Source organism: Palaemon carinicauda, chromosome 45, assembly GCF_036898095.1.
Source record: "Palaemon carinicauda isolate YSFRI2023 chromosome 45, ASM3689809v2, whole genome shotgun sequence".
NCBI lineage: Eukaryota > Metazoa > Arthropoda > Malacostraca > Decapoda > Palaemonidae > Palaemon > Palaemon carinicauda.
Window position 1 is genome coordinate 10,469,096 of NC_090769.1, and position 17,500 is coordinate 10,486,595.

A 17,500-nucleotide genomic window follows, 5' to 3' on the forward strand; every position below is an offset into this window, starting at 1 on the left:
TTCGGACGAAAGCGTTCTTTTTTAAAAGAAATCGAGATCAGCTTCGTTCATGTATTATCAAAGCTGTACATTAACGAGTCTTGCTGCTTGACTTTTCAAATATAACTCTGATTAAAAATAACTAGATATGTTGCTTTCTTTTAAAGCTGTTCTTAAAATATTTTATTTTGATTGTTCATTAATTATTTTCTTGTTTCTTCGCCTCACGTGGCTTATAGCATCCTGCTTTTCCAAGTAGGGTTATAGCTTAGCTTGTAATAATAATAATAATAATAATAATAATAATAATAATAATAATAATAATAATAATAATAATAATAATATCGGGGTAAAACGCGGCAAGGTTTTTGATTGAGCATTTTGTTTTTGTTTTCAAATATACTATGCTTGTAGAAATTAAATGTATCTAATTTACGCAATCGATACGGTTGTAATTAATTCTGAACTATTGTGTTGGACGATTGGACTATTCTCTCTCTCTCTCTCTCTCTCTCTCTCTCTCTCTCTCTCTCTCTCTCTCTCTCTCTCTCTCTCTCTCTCTCTCTCATTAGTGGGTTTACATTTCCTCATGAGACGAACTACATCAGACCACCTGTCGGTAACCTTTCGTATCTCGCAAACTTTTCTCCGGCTCTTAGTTTTTACGAGTTTGTTTATATCCTTCTTCTTCTTTCGAATATGTTCCGCACTCCTGTAACAAACAAGCTCAGAGCAAAGTCGCCCTATTTGCAGAAACATGCTCGTGCCATAAATCATCTTTCCAACGTTATCCTTTTAATTCCTATCTATTAGTTATAGAAAATTCAAGAGTAATATTTGGGATTATACTTTTATTAGTCACTTTGTAAAAGTGCATAGGATATGTCTGGGGAAAGGGAAAGGGGAGGGGGATACAGGACTCATCCAGTTCTCTTTCTCCTAGACCACGCCCATGCTAAAAAAAATAGATAGATTGTGGATGTGTGGGGGTGTGTGGAATGAGGTTTAAAGCATATTAATCGAAATAAAAAAGATTTTTTACTATCGTTAGAAATAGATAGATTGATTGTGGATGTGTGGTGGGGGAAGTGAAGGAGTTTTCAAACATATTAATCGAAATAAAAAAGATTTTTTACTATCGTTAGAAATAGATAGATAGATTGTGGATGTGTGGTGGGGGGAGGAGGTTTAAAACATAGTAATCGAAATAAAAAATTATTTTTTTACTATCTTTAGACATTTCCACAGTAGTACTTAAGGTTGTTTTTGGCATAAGAAAATAAAGCATGATATTAAGGCATTGATTGATTGATTTGAGGTTTCTGGCATCCTGACATCCAAGTGATATCAAGGAACAATGCAAATAAACACAGAGGAAAGAGAGAAACAGTAGACCGTCTGGGACAGAAAACCTATTTAGATTAGAGCACAGTTAAAATGGTCCATTGAGCATAAAAGGTCAGTCGTTTCAGGAACGAAAATTCCTGTTAAATAATTTTCTTGTCTACGATGTTCACATTCTAAGAGTTAAATGAGACTGCCACTTCCTTGAGCAAAATTTGAAGTGCTTTTGTCTCACTTTTAAAAAACTCAGATACTGCCTAGATCGTATTTCCATTTGGTTTAAAAAAAGAAAAAAAGTTATTGAGCCCCATGCTAAAAAACAAGAATCTACACTGCAAATTAAAATTTACTGAAGGAGAAAAATATGTTGAAGTAAAGTTTAAGTGAACTTTTATTGCAATTTTTTATGGGTGTGAGTTTGCTTTGAAATACTGCTTCAAGTAGGTGGGTAAATGAGTCTCAATAATGTTTACAACTCGAAGAATATGACATGAAAACTTTGTAATTTAGTGAGATGCGATAATATTATGCAGATATATGGGTTAAAAACTTTAGCTAAGAAAGTTTTCAGTTTGAATATTCCGAGAAACAATTACAACATATAGGTTCTTTAGGGATACAGTGTCAGATTTCTTGCAGAATCGAAAAAAATGGCTATTGTAATAGTGTTTTGCCTAGATGATTGTTATGAAGACTTGTGGATCTGGAGTTACTATGGTGGATAACAGGTTACGCCATGAAACCATGAAACAATGCTATTAAGCTGCTAAATAACCAAATCAGATATTGGCATAAAGACATAAAGCTTCAGTGTTAATACGAAAGGTTACATAGCTACTGACACAAAGGGAAGAAACTTACGACCTTTAACTACCTATTATAGGAGACTAGCATGACTCATTTCCCCATAGATATAAGATGATGATAAATGCTAATTCTCACAGTAATACTAAACGTGATGAAAATTTTATATAAAGAAATGTCCTGATAAACACTAAGTTTCTTAGTATCAGTTCAGATAAAAAAAATTCTTAAGGAAAAGGGTAGGAAATGAGAATTAAGATAATTGAAGCGAAAAAGATGCACAAACCTTTGATGGAGAATATCTCTTAGGGTGTAATGGTGTTTAGCAGAAGATGGCAGGAAATAAAAATCTGGTATGAAACAGGCAGAAGAAAATGAATTTTTGATACAAGCTCAGTTAGGTCTGTAACTTCCTGTGAAAATCTCAGATGATTGAAGGATTTGTCCACCTTCTAATAGTGGGTATAATTCTCATATCAGTTGTTCTTGACTGTATGGCATTAAAATTTGTCTTTTTAAATATTACTACATACCAATTACATGAATCGATTTACCTCTTGTTTTGACGAAAGGTCCTTTCTATATATTGCCTAAAATTCCTTCCCAGGAATTTTCGAGTGGGTGCACCTGCATTTTCGTTCTTTGCATAGAATTGTCAGCTTTATCCTTCTCTCAAGTCTATGATATGAGTACAAAGAAAACTATACAGTGAAATAAGTTATTTCGACCACTCTTCACTTCCTCAACCCCAAAACCTTTGAACCCTTTCTCACACTTAGCTCTCGACGTTCTATTGCTTCTCTCTACGAGTTACAAATTTGATTTTATCCAAATGTAAAAACACATAGATTCATAAAGATTATTTTTAAAGCTCACTAGTCATTTTTCTGAACCCTGTTCCATGATTTCCAGGCCCCCACCCCATGTCACACACATGCAAATCAGAATGCATTTTCATCAACCTTTAATGAATTTCACTTGAAACTTATCGAAAACATTCCTTTACATATCCAGGATTCTTCTCCTTTACTATTTTAAGAGTATAATTAATGCCTCACGGGGACTCTTTAAAATCAATGAGCGTGACAAATAATATTGTACCATTCGTTACTGTTGCTAGTGCACCCATATTGTAAGTCAGTGGTGAGAGATTTAAGGGTAAAAATCTGAACAACTGTAGGTCTAAACGAGTTTGTTGCCCGTAGAATTTTTTTGTTGTACCAAAAACATTACTGACAGTTTATTATGTATAGATATTAATGTTATTAGGGAAGGGGACAACCAGAGCCTCCAAGATCTTTATATATATATATATATATATATATATATATATATATATATATATATGTGTGTGTGTGTGTGTGTATACACACACACACACACACACACACACACACACATATATATATATATATATATATATATATATATATATATATATATATATATATAGCCACAGAACCACCTTGCACTGGATTTCAATTTCCCTCACAGATGAAAGATAATTACTTCGTATTCCATTATTGTGAACGATTCTGTCGTGAAAGCTTGAATTTCACATGAAGAGACACTTAGTGCTCAGAAATAATCAAATGAAAAGTGTCTCCATAAATTAAGGTATCCTACAATTTACAAGTACCTTGGTATTTACCAAAATGAAGTAAAACTTTGCTTTAGAATTGGATTAAATTTTCACATGATAGGGTAATGTACAAAGATCTCAAAATAGTCTTTTTCCTACTTAAGAGTAAAATAGTCTTTTTCCTACTTGAGAGTAATGCTTAATTAATTTTTTAATGGATAGCTTATTTTTCTCTGAAATTACAATGGAGAGGTAAAATATATCACTATTTTAATCTAATTGTGTCACGCTGCGAGCCAATCCCACAAAATATGTAAATTTTCTATAAAGAACACGCTAAATTGCAGTTACAATATTGCAGTATGACACACAAACACACACACACACACACACACATATATATATATATATATATATATATATATATATATATATATATATATATATATATATATATATATATATATATACTGTATGTGTGTATATTTTATCATTCATCCGTTTTTTGTTAACAAGTGATTCCACAAAAAGAGATAAACGCAATGGATATTGCCACATTCATACTTGGTTGCTGAATGATAAGAGAAGATAATTTCCACAAAATAAGCCGCTTCACACATCTACACAAAAGCATCATCAGCTTCACGTCGAACCCCCTTGTGCAAACTGCCCTATTCACCTCCATTTTGCTCATATTTTTGTGCTCACTGAACACTGAACCCTTTCCTTTCTCTTGACTATTTCATGCCATCTGACCAGTTCTTTATAGGTCTTCCTCCCATCCCTCCGAGTAATTTCAAAGTATACACTCTTTTCCAAATCCTTTTCTCCATTCTCTTCGCTTAACTAAAATTTCTCAAAGCACTTTAATCCATCATTTCAACTATTACTTTTTCTCCATTACATCTATGGATCCCAATATTCCTATCCCATTTGCACCACAGCTTCAACATTTGCATCTTGATTTGCTTTTAATAGTCACACTTCACGTCCATAAAGGAGGGTTGGCTCAACGAAACCTTCATGCATTCCTAGTCTGGCTTCCATTCTCATGCAGTCTTCCTAGTCTTGTGCCCACACTCCACTCTGTTGCTTGTTAGATTTCCCCAAAACAATGTTGGAGCTCGGGCTCTTGCGGTGGTAGCCCGTAAGCCTCTCTGTTATCTTCCTCGCTTCCCTTGTGCTCTCATTTTATAGTCATCTTACACAGTTTCTGCCTACCGATTATTAAGATAAACCCCTACTGTTTTACCACCTTTCTTTTTAACGTTCACAACTCCATCTTCCTGGTTTTCCTTTGCACTCATAACCATGCTCCCATTCATTCTTAACTTTCTCTCCCTGCAAAGATTTTCAAACTTTTTCACTAGAATGCAGATTCTCGTTACTATTCCCAGTCACTACTGTGTCATGTACAAACATCAACCAGTCCACCTACCATTCAAGACTCATTTTATTTCCCCACGATTTTATGCCTACATTTTCCCTTCTTTAACTTTTCATATTACTTTCTTTCATTTTCTCGCATCACCCCCTTTCTCTCACTTCTCCCATTACTCCTCGCATAAGGGTAAATCAACTAGCTATCGACACAACATACCCTTGCTGAAGACATCCTTATACACTAAACCAATCAACTTCCCATCTATAATATTATGCTCTCACATATGATTTTCATTCATCAAAATGACTTTTATTCACTCGACAATTCATCTTCTGTACCAAACATTCTCAATAACCTCCATATTGTTTCTTTATTCATTCTCTCGTGAGCTTTCAAGTTTAATGTATGGTAAATATCCACTTTTCCCTTTACTTTAAAACTTCATTTTTAATAATATAACAAACACCCCCCCCCATGCCCTAAATCCCACATTCTTCTCTGGTCAGTCCCTCTGTCATTTGTCTTATTTTCTTAACCACATCCTTCCATACTAAGTATACTGTTATTGATCACTATCAGCCCCTCACACTTTCACTGCACACCTTACTTGCACTCCTATTAACACCTGGTGTACTTCCATTCTTCATCTTCTTAACTACCATCCCTGAATCCTCAACGGTCTCTTCCACAAGAATTCTGAAATTCACATTAACTCATTCCACTATTACATACTTTAGCTCTGTGTTTCTTAAAAAATACTTACTCTATCGACTTACGACTATATTTTCTTACATAAAAATTCTCAGTTTTCATCTTATACTATGAAAACCAATTATACATTGATATATCTGTCTGAGTCTATTTCATTCAAGAATAACTTCTTATTCCCCTAAAAGTACCTATTTATCTTCTACCATTTTTTTTCTTTTGCATGTAATATTTTTTCCTCGCTTCCCTCAAAGCTATCTTATCCATCTTCCTGCATTTTTGTATACGATCTTCCTTTCTTACTTTCAAACGTATCTCAAATTATCTGTTTTCCTACAGGACCTACACTATTGTACTTTCATCATTCCATCACGCCCTGCTAACAACTCTATGAGGCCACCCTAGAATCTTATACTCTTCTTATTCTCATAAATATTTGTCAAGCCTTTTCCCATTATATGCTCTCCTAACTTCCTTATCAAACCTGTTTACCATAATCATTACTCTGATTGCATATTAAACCCTTCATTTCTTCCTATATAATCTAAACTTCGATCCACCCAAACATTTACATCAAACAAATAATAAACATATATACCTCCGGTCACTTCTTTCATCTACTCTACACATTAGTTGAGCTATCAAATAATTTTCCTCACAGTTCCATATATATATATATATATATGTATGTATATATACATCATATGTGTGTGTTTGTGTGTGTATGTATTCTATCCCGAAAGACAAGAAAAGATTCAGAAAACTATAAGAGTTGTGCCTTATAATAGTATGATATCAAAAGTTCTGTAGCATTTAATGAAAACTATTATCTAAGATTATATATATATATATATATATATATATATATATATATATATATATATATATATATATATATATATATATATATATGCTTTCTGAACGCCTTACTTTTCGATTAATATATGATGACCTGTTGGCACTAAAAATCGAAGACAACATGTCTCTGGACAAACAAAACTCCAGTCAGGTTTTAGGAAAAGGCAAAGACTGCATATATCTTTTTCCAATTGATATCTGGTGCCAACACGTATTTCGAACCACTATTTTACGTGACTCTTCGTCAGTGCTACAATGGTTGAACGATAGAATTACACTTCAATGTAAAGAAATAAAAAAAAATTACGAAATTAATTAACAAGTTCTAAAAGATGGAAACTTTAAGATGATTCAAAATGGACAATTTCTTGATTGATTTTCAAGTACGTGGATTTTTTTTTCAAAGTATATCAGGATCTCAATCCTGATCTCACCAGCTTACCTATCCTCTTCGGCAGAGCGTTCTACAAGGAGTTAGACATTGTTTCATTTATAGCTTTTATATTTAATTGCAATAGTAAAGTTCAACAACAGTAGCCATGATGAAGAATCACGAAAAAAGGTGTTTCCAAACATGTCAGCACCAGATGTTAAATGAAAAATCATGAAAGCCTTTTTTGTCTTCATAAAACATGACTGGAATTTTTGTTTCGGGAGAGATTTTGTCCTCAATTTTTAGATGCTGCTAATACAACGCAATATGTGTGTGTATATATATATATATGTATATATATATATATATATATATATATATATATATATATATATATATATATATAATGTGTGTATGCGCGCTCGTGTGTGTAAACGTATATTATTATTATTATTATTATTATTAGTACTAGCTAATCTAAGGCCTTAGTTGGAAGAGAAGAATGCTACAAGCCCTTGGTAGTAGGTTGGCCAGGGCACCAGCCACCCGTGGAAATACTACCACTAGAGATTTATGGGGTCCTTTGACTGGCTAGACAATACTACATTGGATCCTTCTCTCTGGTTACGGTTCACTTTCCCTTTGCCTACACAGACACCGAATAGTCTGGCCTATTCTTTACATATTCTCTTCTGTCCTCTTACACCCAACAATACCGAGAAGTTTGAACTCTTAAAGTTCCACTAATTCAACACCCAAATTAGGAAGATCATTCCACAATTTTGTCCCAGCTGGAATAAAGCTTCTGAGTGTTGAGATTTAAGATGGAGAGGACAAGACTGTTAGAATGAATTGCATACCGAGTGCCACTTACAGGATGATATACAGTCTGTGAAGATCTAAATGCAAAGAATGGTCAGAATTACGAGAACTTTTATGCAACATGCACAAAGCACTAACTGAACAGCGGTGTCATATATTAATATATAGCTTATGAATAACAAACTTAATAGATCGCAATTGTTTGTCCAACAAATTAAGATGAGAATCAGCAGCTGAAAACCTGACAAAAAAATAATAATCGAATCAGGATATAATGAAAGAATCAAAACATTTCCTCAGGAGAGATTAAACATAAAAAAAAATCTTAAAAGACTTTCTTAATAGGCCAATTTTTGTTCAATTAAAGAAGAAACAGACCGAATGTGTTTCTCAAAAGTAAAAATTTGCAATCAAGAATCGCACCTAAAATTTTAAATGAAGTGTATATAGTAAAAGAGATATTGATAATACAAAGACCTGATTCTTGTGAACCATGAAATATTTGAGAGATCTCTATTAAGGGAGTCACCAACCAAGGCTCGACATTCAGGAGATGGAATAAATGCAAAGAGAATAGCATTATCTACATATGCAAAAAAGATTGTTAACTAGACCACATATCATGCGTATATAGTATGAAAATTAAAGGGCCAAAAACACTACCCTGAGGAACTCTGAATATTACATTTCAATAGTCACCATCTTGCCATCAGCAACTAATCTCTGTAATCTTTTACTTAAGAATTCAATAATGATGTTAAGAAAAGGGTCACCTACTTCCATTATTTTTAAGTTTGAAAACAATTGACTCACGATTAGCACGGTCAAAGGCAGCTCTAAAATTATGACCAATCATACAAAATTCCTAACCTCAGTTAAGGGATTTCTGTACAACACTGGAAATTCTAGGAAGGTATCACATGCTCTAAAGCCTTTGCGAAAACCAAACTGTAAACTAGGAAACAGAAGATTACCTTCAGCATACCTATTCTGTCGTTTTGCCAAAAGATGTTAAAAAACTTTAGACTATATGGAAGTTATGCAGTTATTTATATATATATATATATATATATATATATATATATATATATATATATATATATACAGTATATATATATATGTGTGTGTATACTGTATATGTATATGTGGATCTGTGTACACACACACACACACACACACACATATATATATATATATATATATATATATATATATATATAAGTATTTATGTATGTGAATTCGTTTTTGGGTGATCATGGTAAGGAAAATCGAAAACCATATGAAAACCAAGGTGTGAATGATGTACTATATGTAATTTTCAAAATCATTCCAGGCCAAGAAATGCAATTCTTTGCTAAACTCAAATAAAGGTTGTAAGTTCTGATTATTTTCAGTGTTGAGTAAAAGGTTAGTTTAAAAATGATCTTTATAAAAGGTCAGTAGTTCAATTTTTATCTTTGGATAGAGTCCTTGATATTGTTATGTTTTCAATGAAAGAGTTGATATTCTTGAAAAGGAAAGAATGAAGAGGTTGTAGAAAAACGTGTTAAGGATTTATTCGCGAGAAGAATTCAATAGGGGTTTAAAAATATGGAATGCATTTATGAAAAGGGACTTCCATATCTAGTTCTGGACATTCAGCCTTTTTCCATTTGACTTTTACTAACACAAACTTTGACCTGTGTCATAACCTCTGTGAAATGGCTTTCACTGCCTTAGTGTCGTCCCATTGCCTACTGTAGAGGTACTACTTATACAAACTTTCCATTCTAACGTTTGTAATTTGTCTAACTATTATTTCAGGTAGTAGGTTGGCCGGGGCACCAGCCACCCGTTGAGATACTACCGCTAGGGAGTTACGAGGTCCTTTGACTGGCCAGACAGTACTACATTGGATCCTTCTCTGTGGTTACGGTTCATTTTCCCTTTGCCTACATATACACCCGATAGTCTAGTCTATTCTTTACAGATTCTCCTCTGTCCTCATACACCTGTCAACGCTGATATTACCCAATAATTCTCCTTCACCCAAGGGGTTAACTACTGCACTGTAATTTTCAGAGGCTACTTTTTTCTTGGAAAGGGTAGAAGAGACTCTATAGCTATGGTAGGCAGCTCTTCTAGGAGAAGGACACTCCAAAATCAAACCATTGTTCTCTAGTCTTGGGTAGTGCCATAGCCTCTGTTCCTTGGTTTTCCACCGTCTTGGGTTGTAGTTCTCTTGCTTGATGGTACACTTGGGCACACTATTATGTCTGACTTCTCTTCCTATCGTTTTGTTAAAGTTTTTGTAGTTTATATAGAAAATGTTTATTTTAATGTTATTACTGTTCTTAAGATATTTTATTTTTCCTTGTTTCCTTTCCTCAATGGGCTATTTTCCCTGTTGGGACCCCTGTGCTTATAGCATCCTGCTTTTCCAACTAGGGTTGTAGTTTAGCAAGTAATAATGATAATAATAATAATAACACTAAATTCATTGTTTGCTGGTTTACTTGTCCCCTCAAGAATGACGTATTTATCAAGGTAACCTTATATCATGTTAGGCTATATTCTCATTTAATATTTTTAGATCGTTAAATATAGAGTTCATTCTCGAATCCTCGTAGACTGTGTTACACAGAAAAAGTAATATTTCGGGTCATATTGCATTTCGTTTAATAGAATTATATACACAACCGTATCCTTTCTTTATCATTTACATGCATTTTATTCACGCTGTCCACTGACTGTATATTACCTTTAATAAAAATAATAGTGAGAATAAGAATGATATTTACAATAATGATAATTAAGAAACATGTGTGAATAAATTGAATTGGAGACGATTCATTTACAACATGTTGGCCTTGGTACTATATATATATATATATATATATATATATATATATATATATATATATATATATATATATATATATGTATGTGTATGTATATACATAGATAAACATATATAAATACAGACATATATACAAAATTTGTAATATATATTACACACACACACACACACACACACACATATATATATATATATATATATATATATATATATATATATATATATATGTGTGTGTGTGTGTGTATGTATATACATAAATAAACATATATAAATACATACTTGTATATACAAAATTTGTAATATATTCACATATAAATATTTGTATGTAGTGTTTGTATAGATATGCAGATGCATGTATGCATGTATGAGTGTGTGTAATTTTGTATGTATATATATATAAATATATATATATATACATAAATTAATACATTTACATATGTATATTATGTGTATATACATATATATATATATATATATATATATATATATATATACTGTATATGTATATTTATACATACATACATACACACATATATATACATATATGTATATATATATATATGTAAATATGCTATATACTGTTTATAAACACACACACACACACACACATATATATATATATATATATATATATATATATATATATATATATATATATATATATATAGTATTCAACAGTAACTCTGAGTGGAGAGCCTATGTTTATTAGATTATTGGATGCTTACTATAGTAAACAAGAATAAACACACACACACATACACACACACACATACACACACATATATATATATATATACATATATATATGTGTGTGTGTGTGTGTGTATGTGTGTATTAATACATATCTACATGTATGTACATATATGTATGTATATATATGTATATATATACATATATATATATATATATATATATATATATATATATATATATATATATATATATATTCAAAAGTAATTCTGACTGCAGAACCTATGCTTATTGAACATTGAATGACGACTTTAGTAAACGAGAAAAACTTTTTTTTCTTGTACTTAGAGGCACGAAAAAATAATAATTTTTATGATGTTCAATAATGCATTTTATTATTAAACATGCATTCCATTATTTCTATACCATAAAAAACTACTAATCCAGGGACTTACGTGTTTGAGCCTCCTGATCTGCCATATCAGGTGGCGTGGGTGGGGCAGGGGTCCCTGCTGTGGGAGACGTAGGGGCTGTGCACCCCTTGTTTCCCCCTCCATCGTTGGCAACAACCACTTTCTTGACGAGGTAACACCGTGGCATCCCTGGCTCGCTTGGACTGTGATGATGAGAGAGTAGGCGTTGTAGATGGTGAGGTGACGACATTATAATCCAAAAAGGAAAGCGATGATGTTCCTTTATCTCGTGATCTCTCTGTGATACTTCTTCTTCTGCTTTTCTTCGGCCTTTCACTTTTTTGTTATTATAGCTTAGACAAAAGGAGAAAAAGATTAGAGCGTATAAAGAAGGTGCAGAGCGGTTTCCTCAGTAACAAGGCCACTTTTATCTTCTTCCTTATCTCTTTCTTATTAAGAAATCTTATCCCATTTATTTATCTATTTATTTTCCTTTTATCCTCAACTCACTGCTTGGGGAAAGAGATAGGGGGCGCTCGCTCGTTTGCTCGCTCATTCACAATAATAGAGCCCACGGATTCTACTGCTATGATTTCACTTGCACTGAGGTCGACTTGTAGCGACAGTATTTTACGAAAGGAAAAGACATTTTCGCACATAGGTCAGCACTTTGATTATACATCGACTTTCAGCTACTACACCACCAGTAGTTATGTGTATATGTATGTGTGTGTATGTGTGCGCGCTTTTGCATGATCCAAAGGGGAGTGTGGGACACGCGAAGCTCTTGGTCTCTCTCTCTCTCTCTCTTGCATAGCAACAGGGCGTCGAGTTGAGGTTTGATAGGCGGTTCCATCAGGAGATAGAGGAAAGCGATGACTTCTCTGGTAGTTCGTTATGCATCTTGCAAGGAAGACAAGATGAGATGCAGAGGGCAGTAGAGCCACCGGGCTTCCACCGTGTCCTCCGTCACCTCACTACCACCTGTTTCACTGGAAGCAACAATTGTCAGCCACCACAACGATAGTCTGCCAGCATGGAGGCCCCCTTGGTTTTTTTCGACTATAGCCTCGATCTTTCTTGCAAGGGTATCTCTGCCTTCACAAACTCCCCCTCCTTGCCCACGACCCTCACTCCCACCGCTACGCCCACCACAACCACTGCCCTGGTCGCAGTTTTACCCGCAGAAGTAAGAGTCTCTTCCCCGGCAGTGCTCTCTCCGACATTACCACCACCTCCCTGTTCCCCTTTGAGCGCAAGCGCCCTTCTGTCCCCGTTCCAGAATAGTTCACGCGTTCCAGTCTTCTGGGCCGCTTACGGAAAATGTTATGTTTTTCGACAAAAACTCATCTCCCGTGTATCTTTACTCTCTAATTTTATATTCTAATATACTTTATATAAAACCTAATCATCCCTGCCGAAATATATCCAAATTATAATGAAAAGAACTTATAAACCATAACTGATTTTCTCATTTGCCAGAATTCTCTTTAGGTTTAGATCCAAATCCTTAATACTGCAAAGACTCGTTTCTATGCTCGCCTGGAACTGGTAGATAATATGAAGGCATTTATAAAGAATTGGTTTATTCGGTTTATGCTGGTAAGATTTTATTCTTCTACTCCATATTTATACAAAAATAATGCTAATCAGCGCCATCCCACTGAAACTGTGTGAACGAAATCACGAACTCAAGCAATCAAAGCGAATGTTTGTTAATGGCTGGGAAGAACGTGTTAGGATCAATATTGCCTGAGAGCGTCACCTGTTCCTCACAGCTAGCGTGAGAGCTTAAACCAGCGGCATCAGTGTAGCCAGGTCAAAGAGAAAGAGGGGAAATTTATTTTTGACACTTGTTACCAAAACCCGAAGCATTATTAGTGTCGATGTAGGAATTGTTGCATGTTTTCCGTGACCGGAGAACATTGTTTTATTTGAAAACTGAGTTAGAAAGGCATCTTTAAAGGACGATATAACTAAAACTTGTGTCTGGCAACAATTTGAGTGAACTCTGAAAAACACGAGGTTGCCGAATACTGCAGTGTGGGTACAGCCGCACTTCTCGGACTTCGCCAAAGTTTCCCATTTCTTACCACACTCTCGCAAGCCCTATTTGGATTTTCTTCTCCCTACACCTCTTGTAGAAATAGAATTCGCTTCCCCGCGATTGCGTAATTATTCCTAGATATCTGCAGCGGATTTGTGTGTTTTGGGGTAACGAAATCTGATTCAAACATAGCCTATGTCATTATAATTGCATTTTCTATCCTAATTTATTTCGTACATGCTTCATCAGTGCTTGCATGACATCGGAGGAGTGATTTCAGAGACATATAGTTGCGATACTGTTCCTATATCGATCTCGAAATGAGTAGACTAAATTGCTTAGGCCAAAACAACCAACTTAGCTAGGCTACACCCCACCCCACCCCCCCGCAAAAATTAAATAACACACCAATACTCCAAGTTGTTGTTCTTTTGTTTTCAGTAAATACTGTGACTATATTTATATCTAAAAAATAATCATGTTGAGTATTTAGAAAGCTGCAATACGAAGTAAAACTAATATCGTTTTTATTGTGTTAAATATTTAAAAAGTTGTAATACGAAGCAAAACTATTATCTTTTTTATTGGATCAAAACTTTCACAAAATTATCGATCTACTGTTTGTCAAAATATTTTGGATGTAGAACCTTATAATCATTCAATCAAAAAGAGAGTCAAAACTCGGTCCCGTCAACAGGCTAAGCTCTTTATATTTAAGGCTAAGATATAATGATGCTGTTGACTCACATTAACTTCATAACTATTATCTTGGACGCTTCCCTTTAATTCGACCTGAAAATAGAATGTGGAGTTTATTTCTAACGCCGCTCCTCATCTCGTGGTCTAAGTCCTGGTTTCCTGTTTTACCTTTTCCTTACGTTAATTTTGTCAATTTCCATCAGTGTTTTTCCTTTAAATTGCTGCAAAATTAAAGCTATGGAATTCTGATGAATTAATGTAGATTATTCAGATTTATTTATTTTTTTTTTTAAATATTAACGTTGTTTGTAATTGTTTTTCCATGTAGCAATAGTAATTGTATTTTTTCGTGATTTTTATTGCTTTGGTGTACTAACTCTTCATATTTACTGCTATTAACAGGACTGTTGTATCTCTATTGTTCCGATGATATTCAAAATCTCCCCTTACATCTGTATAATGTCAAATGTCTGATATATTCAAAATACCAAATGTAAAAGAGACCATGTTTTGATTGGTAAAGAATCTCTAAGCACTCTCATGAAAAATTTTGATAAACATAACAATTCACAAGTGCCAGAGAATGTTTTATTTCATAACGATTTCATAGTAACTATCGTAAACTTAAATTACTCATCACGTACTCCTCTGTACTTTGGCTATGCTTTTTTTTTTTTTTTTTTTTTTTTCTTTTTTTGGAGAAGAAGAAGAAGAAGAAGACATGAAACAAACATACCTGTCCAACTCAATCTCTCTAATTCGTAAAAATATAAGAAAAATTGGAGACCGCAAAAATTCCCCTCGGGATCTCCCTTAGCAGTGACGTCTGAATTTCTTTTCACGCGGTCTTCAGTTTCTCTGTTACATTAATGATTCTGATTATTTGGGCCATAAATCTGAAAGGAGACGCTTTTTACGTGCGATTATCAAGTGGTTATACAGTTTTTGTGTGCACGTCCCCTTGATATTTACAGTATATCCGTGCGCGCATGTATTTCTATGTACAGTACAAAAGTTTGGCCCAGCTGATTATTTTTAAGAGAATTCTAAGCGAAGAACACGAGACTTGATAAATATCTTTAAACTTAAGAAGCAGGAGAGAGAGAGAGAGAGAGAGAGAGAGAGAGAGAGAGAGAGAGAGAGAGTATGTAAGTTTGGGCCACCCTATTATTTTTAAGAGAATTCTAAGCGAAGAACGCGAGACTTGATAAATATACTTAAACTTAAGCAGGAGAGAGAGAGAGAGAGAGAGAGAGAGAGAGAGAGAGAGAGAGAGAGAGAGAGAGAGAGAGAGAGAGAGAGAGAGAGAAGCCACCTGTTAATTTGGTGCCACTCATGGAGTTTTGTCGGAAGCGTGTACGAATTCAAGAGCCTTAAACATCCATCTTCAAAGCTTGCTGGGGAAAAGTAATAAATTACAAAGATTAAATCAGTCAATGAATTAAAAGACTAATATTATAGAGAATCTGATAAAACTTTGCCAACAAAATTAAATAAACAAGTAAAAAATGGGGTTGAAAACTAAATGGTATAAACACTAATTTCTTTAAATTTTCAGCAAATTTCTGTTCCCATTAGAAATTAGAACGATATTACATCGTAAATTGCTGGAAATATCAATTGAAGAGGGTACCTTAGTACATCCCTAATTGAAAATCAAAAGTCTGAGAATACAATTGAAACTGTTGCTGTTGCGACCCCCCCCCCCACCCCCACCAAAAAAAAAATATTTGGTGACTAAAAAACAAGAAGTTATGAAATCCATGAACAAGTGAATCAATTATGAAAACTTTATGCAAAATGCCTAAACTTTTGAAGTCTCCTTATGTATTTACACATGATACCCATAAATAACACTTTCATCCATTTTCAGATTCTTATCTTTATCGTTTGAATAAAGTTTTTCTCACAGGGATTTGCCATACCTATAAGGTTTTTCTTCACCTTATTCCCGAATAACTTGATACATGGATAATTTTCACGACCTCCACTTTCTCCTCATAATCAGTCTATCTCTGGACAGCCTTTGTCATATATCCGCCTATACTACCACTTCCACAAATACGTTTCCGTGCATCAACATTTCCTAACCTTCGAACCCTTTTCGAATGTTTTATAGAAAGAAGATCATACATGTATGTTTTTAGTTTATTAACTATAGACATTTTAAATATAAAGAGAACTGGCAGATGAATTCCTTCATACAATAGATTTCCCCTCCTTAAATTTAACAAATTTACTGCCTCGTCTATTAAATGTTTTCTGCAACACTTTACTCGCCTTCTTTACCACCATCAGCTTGATACATTCCCATCCAGGTTCCTCCTCTTTCTTTCATCTGGCTGTGTAAGTTCTCTAAATGATACAACATCTGCAAATATCAGGCAATTTCACTTTCTACGGACACCCCTTTCTCTCATTATGTGAGCAAACAACTGTTTTCTTCACTTATAACTTTCTCTACCCGGGTACTCCACCCATGGAGACGCAAAACATCAATGAGGCAGAACACGTGTTTGTATCAGAACAGTTTTTACACCAAACCACCTGCCTCCCACCCGTCTGAATTTTCCTATACATACTTTACTTTATTTGCCCTCAACCAACAGCTATCAGCATCATAATTCCTGAAGGTTTCAGACATCTGAAATTTAATGATTCCGTCGTAAGCTTTTCTTAATTGATTTAATGCCAAAGAATATTTTGCACTTAAACTTGCTATATAGTATGCTTATGATCTTTCCCATAAGTAAAATTTCATTATTGTCTTGTTAGAAATGACACAATCTCACTTCACTCAACACCCATTTATAAACATTTACAAACACAAATATAACCCCCTTATACCCTCACATATATTTCCCACACACACATTTATATATATATATATATATATATATATATATATATATATATATATATATATATATATATATGTATATATATATATAATGTCAT

At 33.9% G+C, this 17,500-nt stretch overlaps 1 protein-coding gene across 1 annotated transcript in view; it reads right to left on the reverse strand.

Annotated features, from left to right (window-relative positions):
* The window catches only part of LOC137634623 (zinc finger protein 135-like), a 54,250-nt gene extending 41,348 nt beyond the window's left edge, over window positions 1-12,902 (reverse strand). Inside the window, exon 1 of the mRNA XM_068367091.1 lies at window positions 11,839-12,902. Within this exon, the coding sequence (XP_068223192.1) occupies window positions 11,839-12,046 (208 nt within the window). The 5' untranslated portion in view covers window positions 12,047-12,902. The remainder of the gene's footprint in view (window positions 1-11,838) is intronic.
* Between the last annotated feature and the right edge of the window lie 4,598 nt (window positions 12,903-17,500).